Here is a 19,337-nt window from a genome sequence, read left to right on the forward strand (position 1 = left end):
GACTCTGACGACAATGTTGCTTTTCTTTCTTAACAAAGCAAAGGCTAAACCCTCGGCTTGCTGTGTTCTAGAAAAACAAATAAAGGAAACAAATGTGAAGTGTGTGACCTCTTCTTTCAGTAACCATTAGCAAATGGAAGCTCATTCCTTGAGAATCATCTGAATGAAGCATTTTCTCACTCTCAAGCAAAACAGTTTTGTTGTAAAGAATTATAATTCTCCTTAAGTGGTTTGAACAAGCTAAGTACGAAGGGGAGAGGCCAGTAAATCACCTCCTAAAAGTAGTCATTGTGATTGAATATCTCTTTTTCATTTAACTGGTAAAAAACAACATATATCTATTTTTTTTATATATCTCCAGGAATGGGGCATCAAATGCCCCTATGCATTAAAAGAACATCTAAGGGGGTGTCAGGGAACATACTAGTCATTCTAATGGATATCCACGTGTTCAGCCAGTAGGTGAAGAAGATTCACATGTGTAGCTATGTATGCAAGCAGAGCTACTCACAGTGGAAGGGAAACCTTGATTCGACTGGGGCCCATCCTCATTTGAAGGAGCTCTGTGTGACATCCAAGCATGCAGATGCTGGGGTTGTGGCTGCTGGACATGCTCACAGCATAGCTGTCAAGTGTCCCTTATTTGAAGGGACAGTCCCTTATTCCAGCGCCATGTCCCACTGCTGTTCCTTATTGATGGATGTCCCTTAAATGTCCCTTAAATGATGTCCCTTAAATTTCAAAGGAAGCAGCTCCTCTCCCTCCCTCCCTGCCGGCCAGAGAGGAGGGAGGCTCCAACTGTGTTGCTTGGCTGTGTTGCTCACCCAATAAGAAGTCTAAGAACGACTGGGGGGTGGAGCTTGCATGCCTTGTGTGTGGCTAGTTAATGCAAGCTGAGGGGGTTTTTGAATGCTGGACGCCATTTTGTTGCACGTGCTGCTGTAACTTTGCAGTGCAAAGCCAGGCCGGGGAGCCATCTTAAGTTGGGGCTGCATAGGCCTTGTGATGCATGTGATTCAGATTCTATTCAGTTGAACCTCTGGTTACAAAGTTGGTTGGACAGTGTTCTCGAAGCTACCCAGCATGAGTTTGACCAGACTGCAGGAGGACAGGAAGACTGGAGTGCCTGGAACAGGTGAGGCTGCAGGTCCCTTATTTTGGCTGCTGGTCCCTTATTTTCAAGGCTGCTGGTCCCTTATTATCAAATCTGTAAGTTGACAGCTATGGCTCACAGCAGTGCCAGCCCACACAGCCCCATTCACTTTCAACACACACGATGGATCATCTGAAATGTCCTACATCTGTGTTGGATTCCAACATAACCAGGAAGCAGAACGCAGGATATGGCTCTGTTGATAGAGGGACAAGGCTCTACAAATGGCAAGGGATTCTTATCTGCAACTGGATGTTGTCAAGAAGCAAAGCTCACACACAAGGTATTTTGGGTGCCAGGGGCAGGATTATCCCCTTCCCCAACAGAAATATTGAACACCATCTTTATGTTTCCTCCAACATAAGTGAATAGCTGCCATTCACAGCAATGGGGTTAAAGAAACCTTGAAATTATGGCTCATTTCAAGAGGAAACGCTGTCGCTTGTTTACTATTATAAACACTGTATAATACTAAAATGTCGTTTGAAAATCTGTGTAGCTGTAATTACTGAACACAGCCCAAAGGGCATACCTTCCACATTAAATGTAAAGGAAATAAAATGCTTATTTTTTCAAGTAATTTATTCATGGAAGTTTTATTGGTATATGCCATCATGTTACCTTGACAGGCATTCTAAAATTTAATGTGAGAATAGCCTCATAAACTAAGAGCTACTGTATTCATCAATTAAATTAAGTATAATTTGGAAAAGGGGCTCATTTTTAAATGACAGATGCCCTTAAAGTAAGTGAAATTAAGTATTCTCATTAGGGATCCACAAGTACTGTAATTTTTAAGACACAAGAGGTTAATAGTAAATGCTTCTTATAATAAACAACTACTTCATTTCTCTTATAAACATTATCTTACTGGTTATAACCCACAGTGAAATTCTATGCACATCAAAAGATTATATGCACATCAATGCAGAAGAAAGCCTCACTGAGTTCTATACCAACTGTATGCAGGACTGCAGCCTTAAGGAAGCAGTGATTCAACTTTGGTCAGCAAGACAATTACAGCCATTCCTGGATCTGGATAGCCTGACCACACTTGTCTGTGCATTGGTTGGATAACTGCAATGCGTTCTATGTGAGGATGCAGCTGGTGCAGAATGTGGTGGCTAGGCTGCTTATGGGGGCAAATTTCCTCCAGCATGTTAACACCCTTCATCTGAGATTTGCACTGGCTGCCAATATGCTACCAGGCCAAGTTCAAGGTGTTGATATAAGGCTTGATATAGCTCAGTACAGTACTAGGTTACTGGAGAGACTGCCTTGTCTGTCAATAGATTGCTGCAGTTTGTGGAAATGTTTCTCTTGCAAGTTCCAAGGATCTCAGAAGTCTGCTCCACAGTTAACTCAGAGTAGGGCTTTTAGTGTGACTGCAATTGTTTTGTGGAATAACATTCCTATTACAGATGCCTACGATCTGTGGTGTCTGGAAGCAATCGAAGACATTTTTGTTCTGACAGGTTTTCCCAGCTGCCATGAGTGCTGCTTTGCTGCTTTTATTGTACACTGCCTCGATTCGATTAATCAATTAATGGTGACAATGTTTATAACATTTCTACCCTCTCAATATTATGTGGCAAAGTAGTCTGGAGAAAGAGGTCTCACATTAAACCACAACTGACAATATGGTCCGGTATTGATAACATTTCACATGACCATGAGAGAACACTCCCACAAAATTACCTTGTCTTGCAAAAACTGAGAGGAAAACCCACCATATACTAGTAGTGATGTTTTAATTTCAAAAATAGCCAGAATCTGTAGCTCATCCAGCTGCAAAGATGATGACCCCAAAGGATGGTAGGGATACAGCCCTTTGAAGCCCCTTAAATGAGGGGTATATGCAGCTTGCAATGATTATGTCCCCAAACTGTATTCTGAAAGATTCAAAAGAATAGATACAGCTTCCCTGCTGATTAATAGGTTCAGTATTACTGGGAGTAGCAGTATTAGACATTTCTAGAGACAAGAATGCAGGCAGTGAAGCATTTGTTGTTGGCCCTCTGGGACCTGGGGTGCAGATTCCTTGTCTTTAGGAGGAATCTTTAATGTTCAGCCATGAGTAGATGAGAAACAAAAGTTTAACTGAAAACAACTTAATGTCAGTATAAATCCACATTGCTTCTTCATCAGTTGACAAAACCTTTACAAATCAACCTGTTCAGAATTATTTTTTGGCCACAAACTGAATCTGAATTTAATGAACACTCCACCCCATCACTCTACTGTGGTGGCAAATTCTACTTTAACAAAATCTGCTATTGATTGCTGTCTCTTCGGTGTTCTAAGCATATTTGCAAGTAAATTTGCAGTGCTCTCTACCATTCAGCACACACTTTGCCTGAGGAAGGAAGGGGCACGAAAAACAATCCTACAGAGTCAACATGCAAAGCTTCTTTTCCCTGAAGCTTTTCTGGGGTGTTTGCTTTAGTATCTGGCATAGACTTAGGGTTTTTTAGTCCATCACACACAAGCAAATGGCTTTTTTCTTAATCAAGTCATTCTGGACAATTATTTTCCTGAGTTAATTACAAATAGTGGTTCTCTCCCCCCCCCCCTTTACAAGAAACTGTGATGCAATCCAATAACATTAGTGGTTGAACTCTGCAAATGAGGGCAGGATAAGTGTTCATAAACACCCACACACCCCAACCACCTCATAAGTAAGGGAGGTCATTCAAAAAGAGACGTACTACAAGCGTGGGAGAGACATCACAAATTTGTATCTGCTGATTTACAGGAATTGCAGCTATGAGCTCTAAGGGAGGCAGGAAGAAATATCCACACACAGTCTCCAGCAATGTGGCACAGCATATAGTGCTAATTATGGCTGTTTGTCCCATATTTTGCTTTCTTCTGGTACCACAGGGTGTTGGATGAGCAGTTTGGTAGTAAGGTGAGGAGAACGCACATTGAGTGAACAGTGAAAAGCATCATGGGGAGAAGTTCAGCTCCAAAAGAACGAGGAGTGGGACAACATAATGGGAACTCAGGTGTGAGTGGAGCAAGACAATTGGCAATAATTACCTGAACCTACATTTATAAAGCTGTTTTAAAAAATTTCTTTTAAAAACTTTGCTCAGGCAAACACATAAAATGAGCTAATGCCATTATTACAAAACAAACAAAGCAAACTTTACTATTTGCTTGCCAATGGGGCATTTTGGACCGTGACCTTCTTTACAAAGCAATTACTTGCAACTCTACTTTTGTGCATTCACCATGCAAATCTTGCTAATTAGTTATCATTTTCGCCAAAATGCTGCATTGCTATGGTGCCCCGTCTTCTTAATTTCTTCCATTAGCTAGTTAATATGCAGAACACCTGACACAGAGATAATCCATCAGATACAGCACACATTCCCATCTGGCGTGAGTAAAGGTGCTTATGAATTTTGTATCCATCAGTACGTGTTGCAGTGCAAGAACCTCAGGTGCTATCTTATCCTGGAACAGTAAGCCAGTGGTATATCAGGAGCCATCTTTTCATATAAAAGTACCTCATATTATTTCAGTGTATTGGTGGTGTTCATTATTACTTTATTTGCTTCTCTTCGATTTTTGGAAACACAAAGCCCCCACTCCTCCCCACTGTACTAACTTATGTGTGACTGGCATGATGTGAATGTACTCTTACCCTTAATATAAAGGTAAAGGGACCCCTGACCATTAGGTCCAGTCGTGACCGACTCTGGGGTTGCGGCACTCATCTTGCTTTATTGGCTGAGGGAGCCGGCGTACAGCTTCCGGGTCATGTGGCCAGCATGACTAAGCCACTTCTGGCGAACCAGAGCAGTGCACGGAAACACCGTTTACCTTCCCGCCGGAGCGGTACCTATTTATTTACTTGCACTTTGATGTGCTATCGAACTGCCAGGTGGGCAGGACCACCCTTAATATAGGCGCAAAGAATAATGGAGGAATATATGGAGGTATATAAAGGTAAATGTATATAAATTATGCATTTGTGGAGAAGCTTACATTCCATGAGGATTCAAAGGGGGGTGGAAATCACCCACCTGAAGATTGAAAGCTTAGGCAATAACAGCAAACATTACTCATACACTCAGGGATTCATTATTCCTCATTTCCTTAGTAAAACATGTCTCTGAGCATATTGGAAAGGCTTCTTTGGTGCAAGAGAAACATGCAGCCCCAGCATCCAACTGACTGGGATGGGACAGAATGTGTGAATGGCATGAGATCTTACAATGGGGAACAAGTAGATGTGTCACACTGGCTAGGAAACCAGTCAGGCTGTCAGGCTGGAGCGGAAAAATGCACACTGACCTCTCAAAACAAACAAATCAGTATGTACCCACAGATATAACTGGCTACATGCAAAATAATTCTGCCAAAGGTTTGCACAGTCGCCCCCTCCCAATTGAACCAGTGCACACTAGTGCCATGCTGATATTTTATCCCCTTTGCAACATGACCATTCACGAGAAAGGAGGGATGAAAAGAAGTTGCCCTCAAAAGGGGGGGGGGAGGGATGGGAAATTCAGGGGACTCTTACCTTAAGGCTTCATAATGCTATGAAGGGGCCAAAGGAGTGTGGTTTGCTTAAAGAGTATTGTTTAAAACAATCCAGCTCTGGTCCTGTATAGCTTCAACAAGACCCCCAGCCATGCACTGGACTCAGGTGCTCCTCAGGCCTGGCCTCATCCTGCTCATGCTCTGACATTCTCCCAAGATCTTTCATTAAGTGCAAGCAGACGAGGAGATTGCCTGTTGAGCTCCTGAGACCAACAAAATGGGAGTTCTTTTGGAAGCTAAAATGTACTTCCTGGTAGGAAGGGGGCCCACAAGTTGGGCTACAAGCAGGCTGCTGGCAGAAGCCAGAGAGTGAAAGACATGCTTGATTTATGTTTGAATCCAAGGCTGTGGTTACGGGAGAAAGAAAATATTCTGGAGTTTTGATTCTGTGAGTCCCTCCATCATAGGCTCAGGTTGTATAAACGTGTAGGTGAACCATGTATCATAAAGACACCACAGTCTCCGCTCTCCCAAGGAAACCGAAAGCAGCTGGAACCCGTGCAGCCTCACACTACTCAGAGATTGGGGTGGCATGCAACAATATATTGTTTAATTGCTAAGATCCTTAACTCATTATCTCCCTGAGGTTAACACTTCTTCCACTTAAATATTAAATGAAATTTGCATGCAATCTTTAGCTAGCAGAATCATGTGACAAATGATTTATATAGCAAATGTAACCAAGACAGCTATATATTCCTTGTATCTTAACAGCTTGATTTCCCACCACCACCACCAGTAATGGACATTAATCAGTCAAAGATGGTTTATTTTATTATCTTTAATGGGTTTTGTTGATAGATGGGAGATTTTGTTTGCATATTATTCTTCATTGAACTACCAAAGCTTACAAATTATATGATTTTTATGGGAGGCTCTGAAAGTAAAGCTTGTACTGCTAAGGAAATGAGGTCACATCTAGATTAGAGAGCTGCACCAGAGCTGTACTGCTAAGGAATTGTCTGGTTAACAATTGTCTGGGGAGCTGCATAAAGAATGTGGTTGGTCAAGGGAGCCACCGAAAACCACTGTCTTAAGCCATTCCCCATGCTGTGCTTGGGACTACTTCTCTATCTCAATCCTGTGTATTTCATACGAATTATGAAATAACCTGTTCAAAACGAATAGACCAAACATTATTCAAACATTAATAGTCCAAACATTTTGACATTCATCTGCCTTACAAAACAAACAAACCCAAAATATGTTTTAACACATATTTAAATGTGTGTGTCCCTCCCCCACCCCCCGAATTCATGTTTTCAATGCGTATTTTGATACATTTAAACTGCTGAGAGCTGTGCTACAAGCATCATAAAAAATTGTGAATCTGGAGGACAGCAATTTTCCAATCCTCATACTAGTCTGAAATGTGTATATCAGTATGTGGAGGAATTTGCAATCAATCAATAATGCAGGAATGAAAATCCTCCAGCGTTCCTAAGTCTATAGGTTTGGCTTTTGTTTTGTTTTTCCTGCGATCAAGAGCACAACCTGCATGTAAGCAATATTTTTCCCCATTTAATGAGCTTTAGCACATGAACAATTAAGAAAACATAATTGAATGAAGCTAATCAGTGAGATATGGGAGCTTGCCTTGGGGATGCTGCGGAACTAAACTGCTCCTTCAATCTACAATTTTATCTGTTAAGCTAATGGCACCAGTGTGCATAGAGGCACAGAGCAGTAATTGTACACCTCCAGGGGCCCAGCATTTTATTTATTTATTTTTAAATGCTTAAGACTTAAACAAAGGGGGGGAGCTGCTATTTTGCTTGAGCAAGTTCTGCTAACATATCATGGGGGTGTTTGTTTCTGGCTTTCTGGCTAATCAAACACAAAAGAGGAAGTATAGATAGAGAATGTCATAGTTGGAAGATAGGAATTCTAACATTCTATCTGAGGAACATGGGTGGCATAGTTGGTCAGTGAAAAACCAAATGAGGGCAAATAGGGAAGAGGAAGACAGCTAGGACAGGATCCAGGAGAGAAAGCAGACACAAAAAGGCCAGGTGGAACAAAACAAATCACCAAGGAGGTTCAAGGCATCCTAAGCAATGGCTGTTGATCAACCTGCCAGCAGCCCATCTCTGAATTGTGACATCTTATTTAATGTGTTACAGTGTTTATTCTCATATAATGAATTGTTAGGGCTTGAATATTCCATTTATTATTGAAATGGTTTGTTCTGTGATTCTTCGTTTGGATTATTCACTCATTTTTTATTATCAACTTGTTTGCTCTGGGATATCGTATCTGCGTCTGTTTCATGAAGCCACTTTTGAGAGCCATATGTGCAAAACAATGCATATATAAATCTCCCTACTGCCCAGTTCACATGACGTTTGCTCTCCATGACAAATGGGGTGGGTAGTTCTGCAGTACTTCTGGGGATGGGAGAATATTGGGGACTTTGGGGTGGGGCAAAAATTGCAGGTCTTTCACTTGGAGTACTTACAATTGTTTAAGCTGGCAAGTGTGTTTCTTATCCTCCCCACCCTCCCACTTTCTTTAACTTTAAACAAGCTAAGCTGTTGCACCATGACATTTGGAAAAGAATACCCGTTGGAACAAAAAACATTCTTTCCAAGGGCATACCTGGGGGAAAATATGGCTGCTCCCTGGGGTTCAATGGAGACAGACATCAACCCCACCCCCACCACCTTCCCACTCGCCAGGAATGGTCCAGGGAATAAGGGATGCCTTGGGAGTGTAAGAGAGTTCTGCAATTTATTTTTTATAAAAGGAATTAAATTTCAGCTTCCAAAAAACTCCCATTGTGATGGTCTCTGGCACAAAGCAACTTTCTTTCTCATGCTCTCTCATTTCCCCAAGAAATCCCCCAAACTCACAACAATTTATCTATATATTGTTATAGATTTGTTTGATTGTGAGTCCTAGGAATTATTAACAAATGAAAATGTAAGGTTTCATAAACAGCGTATAAGCAGCACCACGTGTATATTGTGATGAGTTTGGAGTGGTAAGTTGGGTGCCTGACCCCTCTAGTCCCTGGGTCTGGCAAGTGTTACAATCTAATCAAGCCAAGCTAGCTTCCTCATGAGGTGATAGCCTGGGGGATGAACCATTAAAGGGAATCAAGGGACTTTTGTGGGAGACAGCAAATGGGTGGGGCCCCTTCCTCAACTTACAGATAGCAAAAAGGACAAAAGGACAAAGTTTAGAGCTGAGAGTGGAGTTTTGCACTGATGTGACAGGGAAGTAAAGCAGCAAGCTGGAGATAGAGAGAGACAGAGAGTAATGTTCAATGTCTGTTTGAATCCAAGGCTACAGCTATGGGAGGAACAACCCCTTTGGGGATGTTGATGCTGTAAACTCCTCCATCGAAGGCTCAGGTTGTATGCTTGTGTAAGCAAACCACAGCCTTTATATCCTAAAGACCCTCCAATCTCCGTTGATCCTCATTTTGAAAAGGAAACATGACATACCCTCCAACATTTAGCCAATAAAAACAGGGACGTCCCACTCCATAATGATAATTTTACTATTTATATCTCACACATCTTACTGGGTTGCCTCAGCCACTCTGGGCAATTTCCAACATATATAAAAACATAGTAAAACATTTTGAAACCTTCCCTATACATGATTAGCTTCAGATGGCTCAGGGATTGAATAACTCCATCCCATCCCAACATTTCCCCAATGAAAATAGGGACATCCTAAGGAAAAGTGGGGCATTCCAGGATCAAATCAGAAACTGGGAGGGCTTTTCTAAATCAGGGATGTCCCTGGAAAATAGAGACACTTGGAGGGCCTGACATAAGCCCTGGGCAAGCATCTGGAACTGCTGGAATCTCACAGTTTCAGTGGGGTGGCATGGAACCATATGCTGATATGTCCACCTCAAAGGAAAATGCATTACAAAGGACCTCTTTAATTCTTGGTCTCTGTATTTGTCAAAGAATTAGCCACCTGTTAACATGCAAAAATATGACCTCTTTGTGAATGCAGGGCAACAGTATTTGCTTTATATGACTGCTACAGCTCCATTCATTATCTTGCAAACTAGGTGGAAGAATGTTTAATCAAATCAGCTGGACTTAAGAGATGAACGGCATCCCATGAGCCCCCTTTGGATAAATAATTCATAAATATAAATGTATAAATGCCTGTTTACAATCTAACACTCCAGTCTGGCGCTGTCCCTCCCCTAAACCTCTTCTCTTCATTCCACTTCCTTTGTATGTTTTGTCTTTTTAGCCTGTAAGCCTGAAAGCAGGGGCTGTTCTCATATTCATTTATGGGCATTGCATACCAGCAGCACTGTCCTGAATTTTTGATTGATGTGAACTGCTTTGGGATATGTGTGTCTGAGAAGTGAGATAAAAATCTACCACATGAAAGAAAAATAAACGAATAGCAGCCAAGCAGATATTTCAACCTAGATAACCTTATGTCCAAATTCAAACCAAATTCAAATGAATGAACTTGGAAATAGCAGAAGTTGTCACAAGATGTCCCCCCTACTCCCACCCCGCAACAACATAAAACCAAACTACATTCTCTGATTCTCTGGCACCGATTGCTTTTATAAAAGAAATCATATATAAGCACAGTTTTGACATGTTCTCCCTCCTAAACTGTAGTCCCCTGGTCCCTATTATAGCAATCATTTTTAATGTTTTCTCATGCCACAAACCATGGCTCATGGACCACATGCAGCCCTTAGCTAAATTCAGTGTTTGCCATAGCCCCACTCCCCAATGCCAGTTGATTCTTACTGCTTTGCTGCCCAGGCAGCTGATTATAGCAACAACTGAGAAACTCCTTAGCTCTTCCCACCACCAATTAACTAGGCAAAGGGGGGAGGCACATAATATGAATGGTAATATGATCTCAGACTCCCCAGTTTATTGCGACTAGGAATAGCTAAGGAGAGTTCTAGCTCTCCTCAGCTGTTTTTGGTTCGAATCAGCTGGGCAACTGGGAGTGGGGAGGTGTGCAATGAGATCTCCCCATTCTAACATGGAGAAATGAGGGGTGGGGGAAGTGAGTCTCTGCATTGGAGATAGTGTGTGTAAGAGAGCTGTGGGGGTGGGGGGAACCCATGTCCCACCCATGTCCTCTACCTGGTGGGTCCACACACTGCCTGCCGGCAGCTCCTGAGCCACCATCCACTACTGCACAAGGGACAATATTGTTTCTGGCCACCCCAATCTCTTCTGAGTGGTGCATGATTCCAGGGGCCTTGACACTTAACCAGGGTTTGTGCTTTCTTTGCGGCAAATGAAGCAAAGTAGAGATTGTTGTGTCTTTGTAAAATATGGCTTCTTTAAATATATTTAAACCTGAGTCTGGATGGAGAGAGGGTTCTGAGCATCACATCTGAAGAGGGGCCTGCTCCCCACAGCAGCACAGTATTGCATTCAAAGGCCACCTCTGTGTCTCCTCTACACAACTTGTCTATCTCTCAGTCTGCATGGCATCTGGCTCCACCCTTCTTCTTCCCAAAAACCATTGCTTAACCACAACCCAAGACTCACACAGAAAAAGGAGACTTGTTTTCCCATGGTGGCATCACACCTCCTGTAACCCAGCCTCCCAACTCTATTGTCTTTTGCTAACTTACACACACTCCACTCCCTTTCTTGTCTGACACTGAATGTCAGAGTAATGTCTGACGTCACCTGTTTTGTTATTTGATGGCACCTTTATCAGTCAATCTCCTGAAGAAGTTGGCTTGACTTAATTTTTAGGGCTTCATAAATCCATTGATCAATTTCATAAATTATGGGTTGAACCTGGCACCCAGAATTTTTAGGGGTTCCTTGCCCCCCTGCAAACCTGTAACACTATGGTATGCCATGCACTCATAGATGGTGTTTGAAAACCCAACCCCCCCCTTGGGGTTGAGGAACTAACTGCAATGGTATAACATAATTATAGGATTCTCACTAATGGTATGTTATCTAAATTGGACTTTTGAATATGACAAAGAACTCTGCCTTAAGTAACTCTGTGCAGCCTGATATTTTCCCTCATAATATTTGGATGACCCTGTCGCTGCCAGCTGGTATGGCTGTTTTTAGTATCTGCTAAAGGGATGTCTTTTCTCTCTTTTATTTCATTAATGCAGAGTTTAACGCACTGGCTTGTTATACTGACCGACAGAAAATATGACCTTGTAAAGGATACACAGCAAGGAAAACAGCAGTGCTATTACACTTCTAGACATGGCAAACTACACTTTCCAGTGCCTTCAATGCTGGTCCTAAACACCCCTGATTAAACAAGAGTAGCATAAGGCAATCGGATGTGTGAAACATATAAACCTTGGCCATCTGTTACTTTGTATGGAGCTTACCCTGATTTTATGCCTGTAGCAAATCTGTAATTTTGTGTGTTTCTCTCTTGATCTTTAGTGCCTTGTTGTGCATATAACCAGCTGAACAACAGAGCTGGCCATTTGTTTAATTCCTCTGCTGGTACAGAGAAAGAAGTTACAAGAGGGGTTGCTTTGATGGTCCCAATGAAAAGCAGATGAGAGATTTTATTAGACCAGCTGTGTAGGTAAGAGTACAGAAACAAGTTTTGGTTTGCAAATAAGGGAGCTTTGTGAAATTCAGAGCCAGCCAACCTGATTAGATCAGTAGTGCTGGTCAAATCTACTTTTTTTTAATCAACAGAGAGAAGACTATGCAAGGAAATGCAAACAGCAATACAACAAAAAGGGGGGTTTTAATTAGGCTTCTAAAAGTAACAAGCTGAGACCTTTGTTTTCAGAAACTGTGACAGTAAGGAAGCTAAGGAAACACACAAATGTTACCATTCCAACATTTCACGTGCTTTAGCCTACACAGCAAATAACACATCATGGTCATTGAACACTAAGGCATCAAACTACTCCAATAGAAGACAAAGACAGAGGAATTTTACTTTTTTACACATTACACTAACATTACTTTTCGTATTCTTGCATATGTGATACAAACATAAAACCTACATTTGCTGGAAAGAAGATTCATTTTTTTTTAAAAAAAGTTCCCTTCCATTTTTAATCCACCATTAGCAACATTCACACATGTAACCAAATAGTAAAAGGGAGGCTCAATAACACTTGGGTGAAAATGTCCTTAGAGTCAATTATAAGAACAATGCACTGGAGCTGGGCTACTGCATGTCTAGTGAGAAGGCTGCTTCCAGAAAACAGAAGGCATCTAGAAGCCCATTCTACATGCAGACTTCCACCATTTAGGCTTTTAGACTGTGGTCCAGAGATTCTTCCAGGTCAGCAGTTTGTGCTGTGTGCACATCAAGCCTTGTATTCTGAACAGCAAACTTTTACTATTCTCTTGAGTTCCAAAAGCTCACATGGTTTTCTAGACTAGAAGCAGAAGATTTTGCTGACTTCAAAAAGTTATAATTTAACTGGTCAGTTTGGGGGATTTTTGCACTGTGAAGATTATCTGCATTGCCTATTCAGATTGATGTAGATCTCAGAAAACAATTAATATGGATCTCAGAAAATGCATTTTCCAATTGTACTGGACAAGGCTTATATTTGAACAAAATAGAGGGGGAAATATGCATAACAGAGTTTCAGAACTTCTATGCTAAAACAGATAAAAGTAGAGCACTCATCGCAGACTAGAATAGTTGTTCCTATGTGTATAAACTCCTACCAATGACTTTTCAGATTAAAATAACTTTCGCCCACAAGGAAATTCAATTGCAAACATAGCAAACCACAAAGCCTCTCCAAATTGCAAGACAGACAATTTAAACCGAGATATTATCTCTTGCAACAGATGTCACCCTGCCCACAGGCTGGGGGGATGAAGGGGAGAGAAAGCGATTCAGAGATCATATTGCTAAGCATAATTAGTTACCATATAAAAGATGAATGAATTGAGTATCTTTTAGTATACATTAGACTAATAAATACATCTTGCACTCTCCAAATGCAGATAAACAGTCATTGAGATTCATTTTCAAATTGGACATGGATTCAGTTGCACAATGGATTACCTTTATTGACAGAGAAACAGAGGGAGTGCAACTCTGTTACACATAATCTCTCAGTGGCCTTTGATACCATTGATCGTTGTATTATCCTGGATATAATGGCATGAGATTCAGAGGCACTGTACTACAGTGACTCCATTTCTACTTGTGTGGGCAACTCCAGAGAGTAGCACTGGGGAAACGTTCTTTTGACCTGGCACTATTATGTTCCCAGACTATTCAACATCTATATTAAGCTCCTGACAGAAGTCATTAGTTTTGGAGCTTGGTGTCACCAGTACATTGATGACAACAGTTCAGTTTCTCTGTAATGGCTGATCAGCGCCTGAATGCAGTGGTGGATCAGAAGAGGACCAATAAATTGAGTTTGACTGTTGGAAAGATAAGAGGCTCTTGTCCATAGGTGGTTGTTGTGTCTGGAAGATAAGGCAATCACCTGTTCTGGAAAGGAGCAGGTTTGCAGAGCTTCCTGGGCATATCCATAGCCTCTTTTGTCATCTATGATCACATGTGGATAGCCTGGTCACTGCAGTCCATGCATTGGAACCCTCAATACTGTATTACTGTAATACACTTGGTGTAGGGGCTGTCCTTGGTCCTGATTTAGAAGCTTCAGCTAATGCAGAATGCAGTGACTGAATTGCTCACTGATGAAAGCAGGTGACGGCTGAAAGCACAGAGGATCTCTGCTAAATCATATGTACTGGCTGCCCATATGCTTCAGGGTCAGTTTCAAGGCTCTTGTGCATACAAACTCTTGAACAATTTTTTGTTCCAGGATACCTTAAGGGCCACCTCAACCCTTACATCCCAGCTTCATCCATTACACTATCCACTGTTTGAGAATCCCCAGAGCAGAGTTCTTTCAAAGGGACACTCTTGAGTTCTGTTCAGGGGACACTGCTACTGCTGCTGCTGGAAGGAACTTTTGCTGACTCGTCCCTCCTCTTCAATGCCCAGCACCAGCTTTCATACTGTTTCGGTCAGCTGGCAACACATTTGTGGGGTAGTGCATCAGGCTACAGGGTGAGAGGAGAATCAGCAAAAATTCCCTTTCCACTGGATCAAACGAAAAGATATTTTCCATCAATGGAAGGAAATGGCTGGCTCCAACTCAGCATTGTATCTATTTCCAAAGTATCTTAACAGTTTCAGTGAGTGAAGCAATCCCATCCATCCTAGTTTCAGTATGATTTACTGTATATTTGTTCTCTCAAAAGATGCTCTCCTTAACATTTCTTCTTTCTGCCCATCTGCCCATTTTGATGCTACAGGAGGTCTTACCATAAGCCTGAGTTGAAATCACACACACCCCATTTCTGACAAGTATATTCCCCCTCCAAAAACAGCAGCCAGTTTTCTGTGGCTTTCTTGGAGGGTGGAGGGAGCAATTTTCAGGATGTTTATGCCGCTTACATTACTGCCAAGAAGTGCACCCAGCAGGAAGCTCCTACTGTTACGCACTGACCACACTGCTGATAATGCATTGGAAATGATGTGATGTGCTGTGGTGTTGCTCCCAAGGCATCACTCGACTTGTGGCCAGCAGGAAGTTGCAGAAAAAGCCTTGTACTACTTTGAGTGGCATGGGACATTTTTAGTTAAGAAAGCAAGAAAAGAAAGCAAAACCCTTGGTTTAGTAAGGTAAGCAGCAACGCCACCCTGAAAAATCCAGATAAACTTCTCTCTTCCCCATGACTTTTCGCAAGTGTCATGTTTCAGGTCCTGTCACCCAATCAGTGGTTGAAAAAGATTTTCAGCCTGGCTCTACTTTACGTATGTCCCTTTTGGCTCCACTGAAACTTGCTGTTCTGATGACACAGATAGCCTCAGCAGCTGACTATCAGTATTAAACCAGGCAGGTGATAGTTAAGATGGTCTGTGACATCAGGGCAGATCAAACAGTAGGGTCAGGAATTAGATTTCCACGGATCTTGAGGAACTGTTGCAAAGCTAAATACCCTACGTACCTCCCACCATACTGGTTGAAAACAAATTGGTTCAGCAGCTTCTGAGCTTTTCAGCTCTGCTGATGAAAACAGACAAGACAGATGACAGTTGCTGCTTATAAGGAAGGGCTGGTCTAAATATAGTTGTATAAACATACAAGAGTGTTTGTGGAAAGTAGCAGCAGTCCTTTGATGCACAGCATGAACAACTAATAGTGGTTACTTTTCAAACCACCATTGCATATAACAAAGTAATAATGATCCATAGCAAATAACAGCATAACCCCCTCCCACTACCAACCCAGCTAAAATAATTTAAAAAACAAAAACGAAAAACACACATACAATGCAAAGCAACAGGCTAAATATGAACCTGGGGCTCTTGAAACCGTTCTAGCACTGCTGACTAAAGAGGAGCCTCCTAAAACCAACTTTCTCTACCTCCTAGTGATTTAAGCAAAAGCAGCAGCAAAGTTTACCATGTGAGCCACAACTACTTGTCAGTTTGTATTGGAGAGGAACTTAATTTCTGGGTTATATTGGTGCCTTCTGGGTACAGAAGGCAGGCTGAAGAAATTGCAAGTTTTGAGTGTGTCCCTCCTGAATACTGTTGGCTCTGAATATTTAGACATTTGCTCAAGATCTCAATAATATCAGGCCTTAGATTCCTGTATAACTTAATGTTCTAGGCTACTAGACAGAGACTGGAACATCTGCAAGTTAGCAATTCAAACTAAATGGTTAATATTAACCAGCATTCAGTTTCTAAGTGGCATCTATTTGAAATGTAGAATACTTTTAAAATTAATCTTTGGATATTTCTATTTGTTCACAAACAGTTCCATTATGAGTGAATTTATCAGTATTTGGTCTTTCACAATCAAATACAAAGCAAGAATCTGTAACCTTTGAAGGACTCATTCAACTCATTACATAACCTGTTCCAAATACTATGAAAACGAACAACTCATCAAAACTTAGGTATCACATGAAATGCTTCCAGCACAATCTTATAAGTAGAAAATGACCCATATCCCACAATATATGTTTATTTCCATATCAATCCTGAAATGGGGGAGGTGCAAATATTCTGTAACCATGTAACAAGGTGACCAAAATCCCAGGAAAATTCATAATATGAAACAGGTAATGTGGCTGCTATTGCAGTTTCACTACACTTTCCTAGAACCACTGCTCTACAATTGGACCAAAAGAAAAAGTAAGAAAAGGCGCTGACAAGAAATTTTGACAGAATATCAGATGAAAACATCTAGACACTTATTAAAACTCACATCCAAGATATGGTGTATTATAGTTAGTTTAGTAAAACACAATTGTGTGCATGCTAATCATGATCTATAGAATAATATATGGATTGTAGGATCTATGTTTTATTTTTATTGAGCTAATTTTCTTTCAGTTAAATAACATCATAAATAATGTTCACATGCTAATGTTTGCTATTTTTATCTGAAAACTGGAAATGATCTTAGAATGTTTTAAAAAGAAGAGGATACACATGCCCACAGAGCTGATTGGTCTTTCTGGAGGGGGGAATTTTTTCTCTGACTCATAGAGCTGAACCTTGCAGGTCAGGTAGGATGACCTCAATGCAGTCTGCAACTACAGCATCCCTGACTGATGGCCATCCAGACTCAGCTTACCTATCTCTAGTAAAGGGCAGCCCACTACTTTATGTACTAGCCTGTCAAACAGTTCTTATCAGTAGGACATTTCTCCTAATGTTTAGTCTGAATCAGCTTCCACAAACTTTCCATCAAGCAGAATCATTGGTTCTGAGTGCAATGCAAAGCATTGTTTTGATGCAAAACATAATGATGACTACCCACATTTTGGTTTATACCATTCAGGATTTTCTCATGTTGGTGCCACCTTGCTATATCACACCATTTTGGATGTAAGTAGGCAAATCCGCTAACAAATAAATGTCCAGCCAAGGGGAAGAAATAGCAGTGTTGAATAGCATGAAGAGTCGCATGCAGAATTGTCCGTAACTGTATAGGTTCATTCCAACTTGGCATCACAATTGCTACTGAAAATCAAAACTTTCAAACCATATGTTCACCATATGCCAAAACATGCCATCTTAATTCATCCTTCTGTCTACACTGGTGACCCAACCAAAAAACTATGGGGTGTACAAAGCTGAGGGTTTGTTAATTGCTCTGTAATGATTCTACAGTCTGCAGCTGTAATTCTAGGAGGTCTGAGATTATCATATATTCACAGAATTTGTGGGCTCTATCTTTTACCCAGCACTTTAGCCAAAGCAGACATAGGGTGGTCCTTTGAAGATGTGGGAGAACTTGCTTTATGAATTATATATTTATGAAATCAAGTATAGGTTTGTTTTTTCAGAATTATCCAGCACACAGAAAAACACTTACCATCATCATTCTGGGCCAAAGAATCCATGAAGACAGCAGAAACTGCAATCCCTATCGCTAACCATTTTGAGAAGCAAAGCCGCTGTAACATTTTATGTCACACTTCAATCAAGGCAGATCTAGAAGGAAGTAAAAGAAGAAGAAAAATCGATTTTAAAACCTGTTTGTGTAAATTCAGCTGAAAAAAACTGCTTGTTTGAAAGATTCACACAAACACCATCATATATCTTCTATGTTTCGGGATACTGCTTTGGCTCAAAAGTAGACAAAATAAAATAGGCTAGGAGGAGTAAAAAAGAGGGATAGTTTTAGATCTGAGTGGTTTGTTTTTGCAGTGCATGTGAATAAGGAAATGAATGATGTTGTGCTGCCATCTCAGCATACTACTTTGTGGAACTCATAGTTGTTTATTTTTGCTACAGTAACTTTAGAAATAATTGTGACATTTGTCATATCTCTATTGTACTTTGTAGAAAGTAATTGTTGTATGATTTTTGTTGTGCCTTTTAGTCTCTGGAAGTGAGTTTTATTTGTTATGTTCAGGAGTTTGGGTATAATCCATTATCCTGCTATTACCATCATTCCACTCCTCAAATCCCAGGTGAAGTTCCGAATCCCACAGAGCCATGGGCAGGGCATAGGGGGAGGGAGGAAGCCTCATAGTGGGGCTCACTGTACTGACTCCTGCTAATGCGACTATTTCGTTGAAACTCAACCTTTATTTATGTTTTACTTTATGTTCTGTATATGCTTCCATTAAAAAAATAAAAGGATTAACTTTTAAATTCCTGCAGAATAACTCTGTTTTTGAGATAAATTAGGAACACACTGTTCAATACAAAATCTTTTTTTTCTCTTTCTTCATTCCCAGTTGTTAGTCCAAATGGCTCAGTGAAAACACATGAACATTTGGGCTGCCAGAAAGGAGATTGTGGGTGCTTCACTTCTCCCTGGTGATTTGATCCTGCTCTGTATTGGGTTAAGACATGGATTGGCATAGCATGTTATCCAAACCCAGGCTTGTGGTTTAGCTCTCTCCTAACCATGAGCTGTAACCAAGGATTGTCTTATGGCTTATGTCTCATAGTCTGTCCAGGGGAGCTAAACTGCAAACTCAGACAAACATGACCTATGACTGTACCATCTCAGCCAGGGATGCCACACTTTTAAACCCCTGTCCTGTGAAAAATCCAACACTCTAATCATCTGGATTTTCAGGAAACCAACACACATGCCCTCCTATCTCTCCCACCTTCTCCTCAATATTAAAGAGACATTTTATAA

The 19,337-nt window shown here is 41.0% G+C and overlaps 1 protein-coding gene across 27 annotated transcripts in view; it reads right to left on the reverse strand.

Moving 5' to 3' along the window:
• Window positions 1-19,337, reverse strand: part of PCDH15 (protocadherin related 15) — a 633,377-nt gene that overhangs the window by 278,595 nt on the left and 335,445 nt on the right. For all 27 annotated transcript variants that reach the window (XM_083614042.1, XM_083614038.1, XM_083614050.1 and 24 more), the window contains one exon: window positions 18,054-18,172. In XM_083614042.1, coding sequence (XP_083470168.1) covers window positions 18,054-18,144 — 91 coding nt within the window. In that variant the 5' untranslated portion in view covers window positions 18,145-18,172. The remainder of the gene's footprint in view (window positions 1-18,053; window positions 18,173-19,337) is intronic.

This window comes from Podarcis filfolensis, assembly GCF_964270895.1.
Source record: "Podarcis filfolensis genome assembly, chromosome: 5".
NCBI classification, from domain to species: domain Eukaryota; kingdom Metazoa; phylum Chordata; class Lepidosauria; order Squamata; family Lacertidae; genus Podarcis; species Podarcis filfolensis.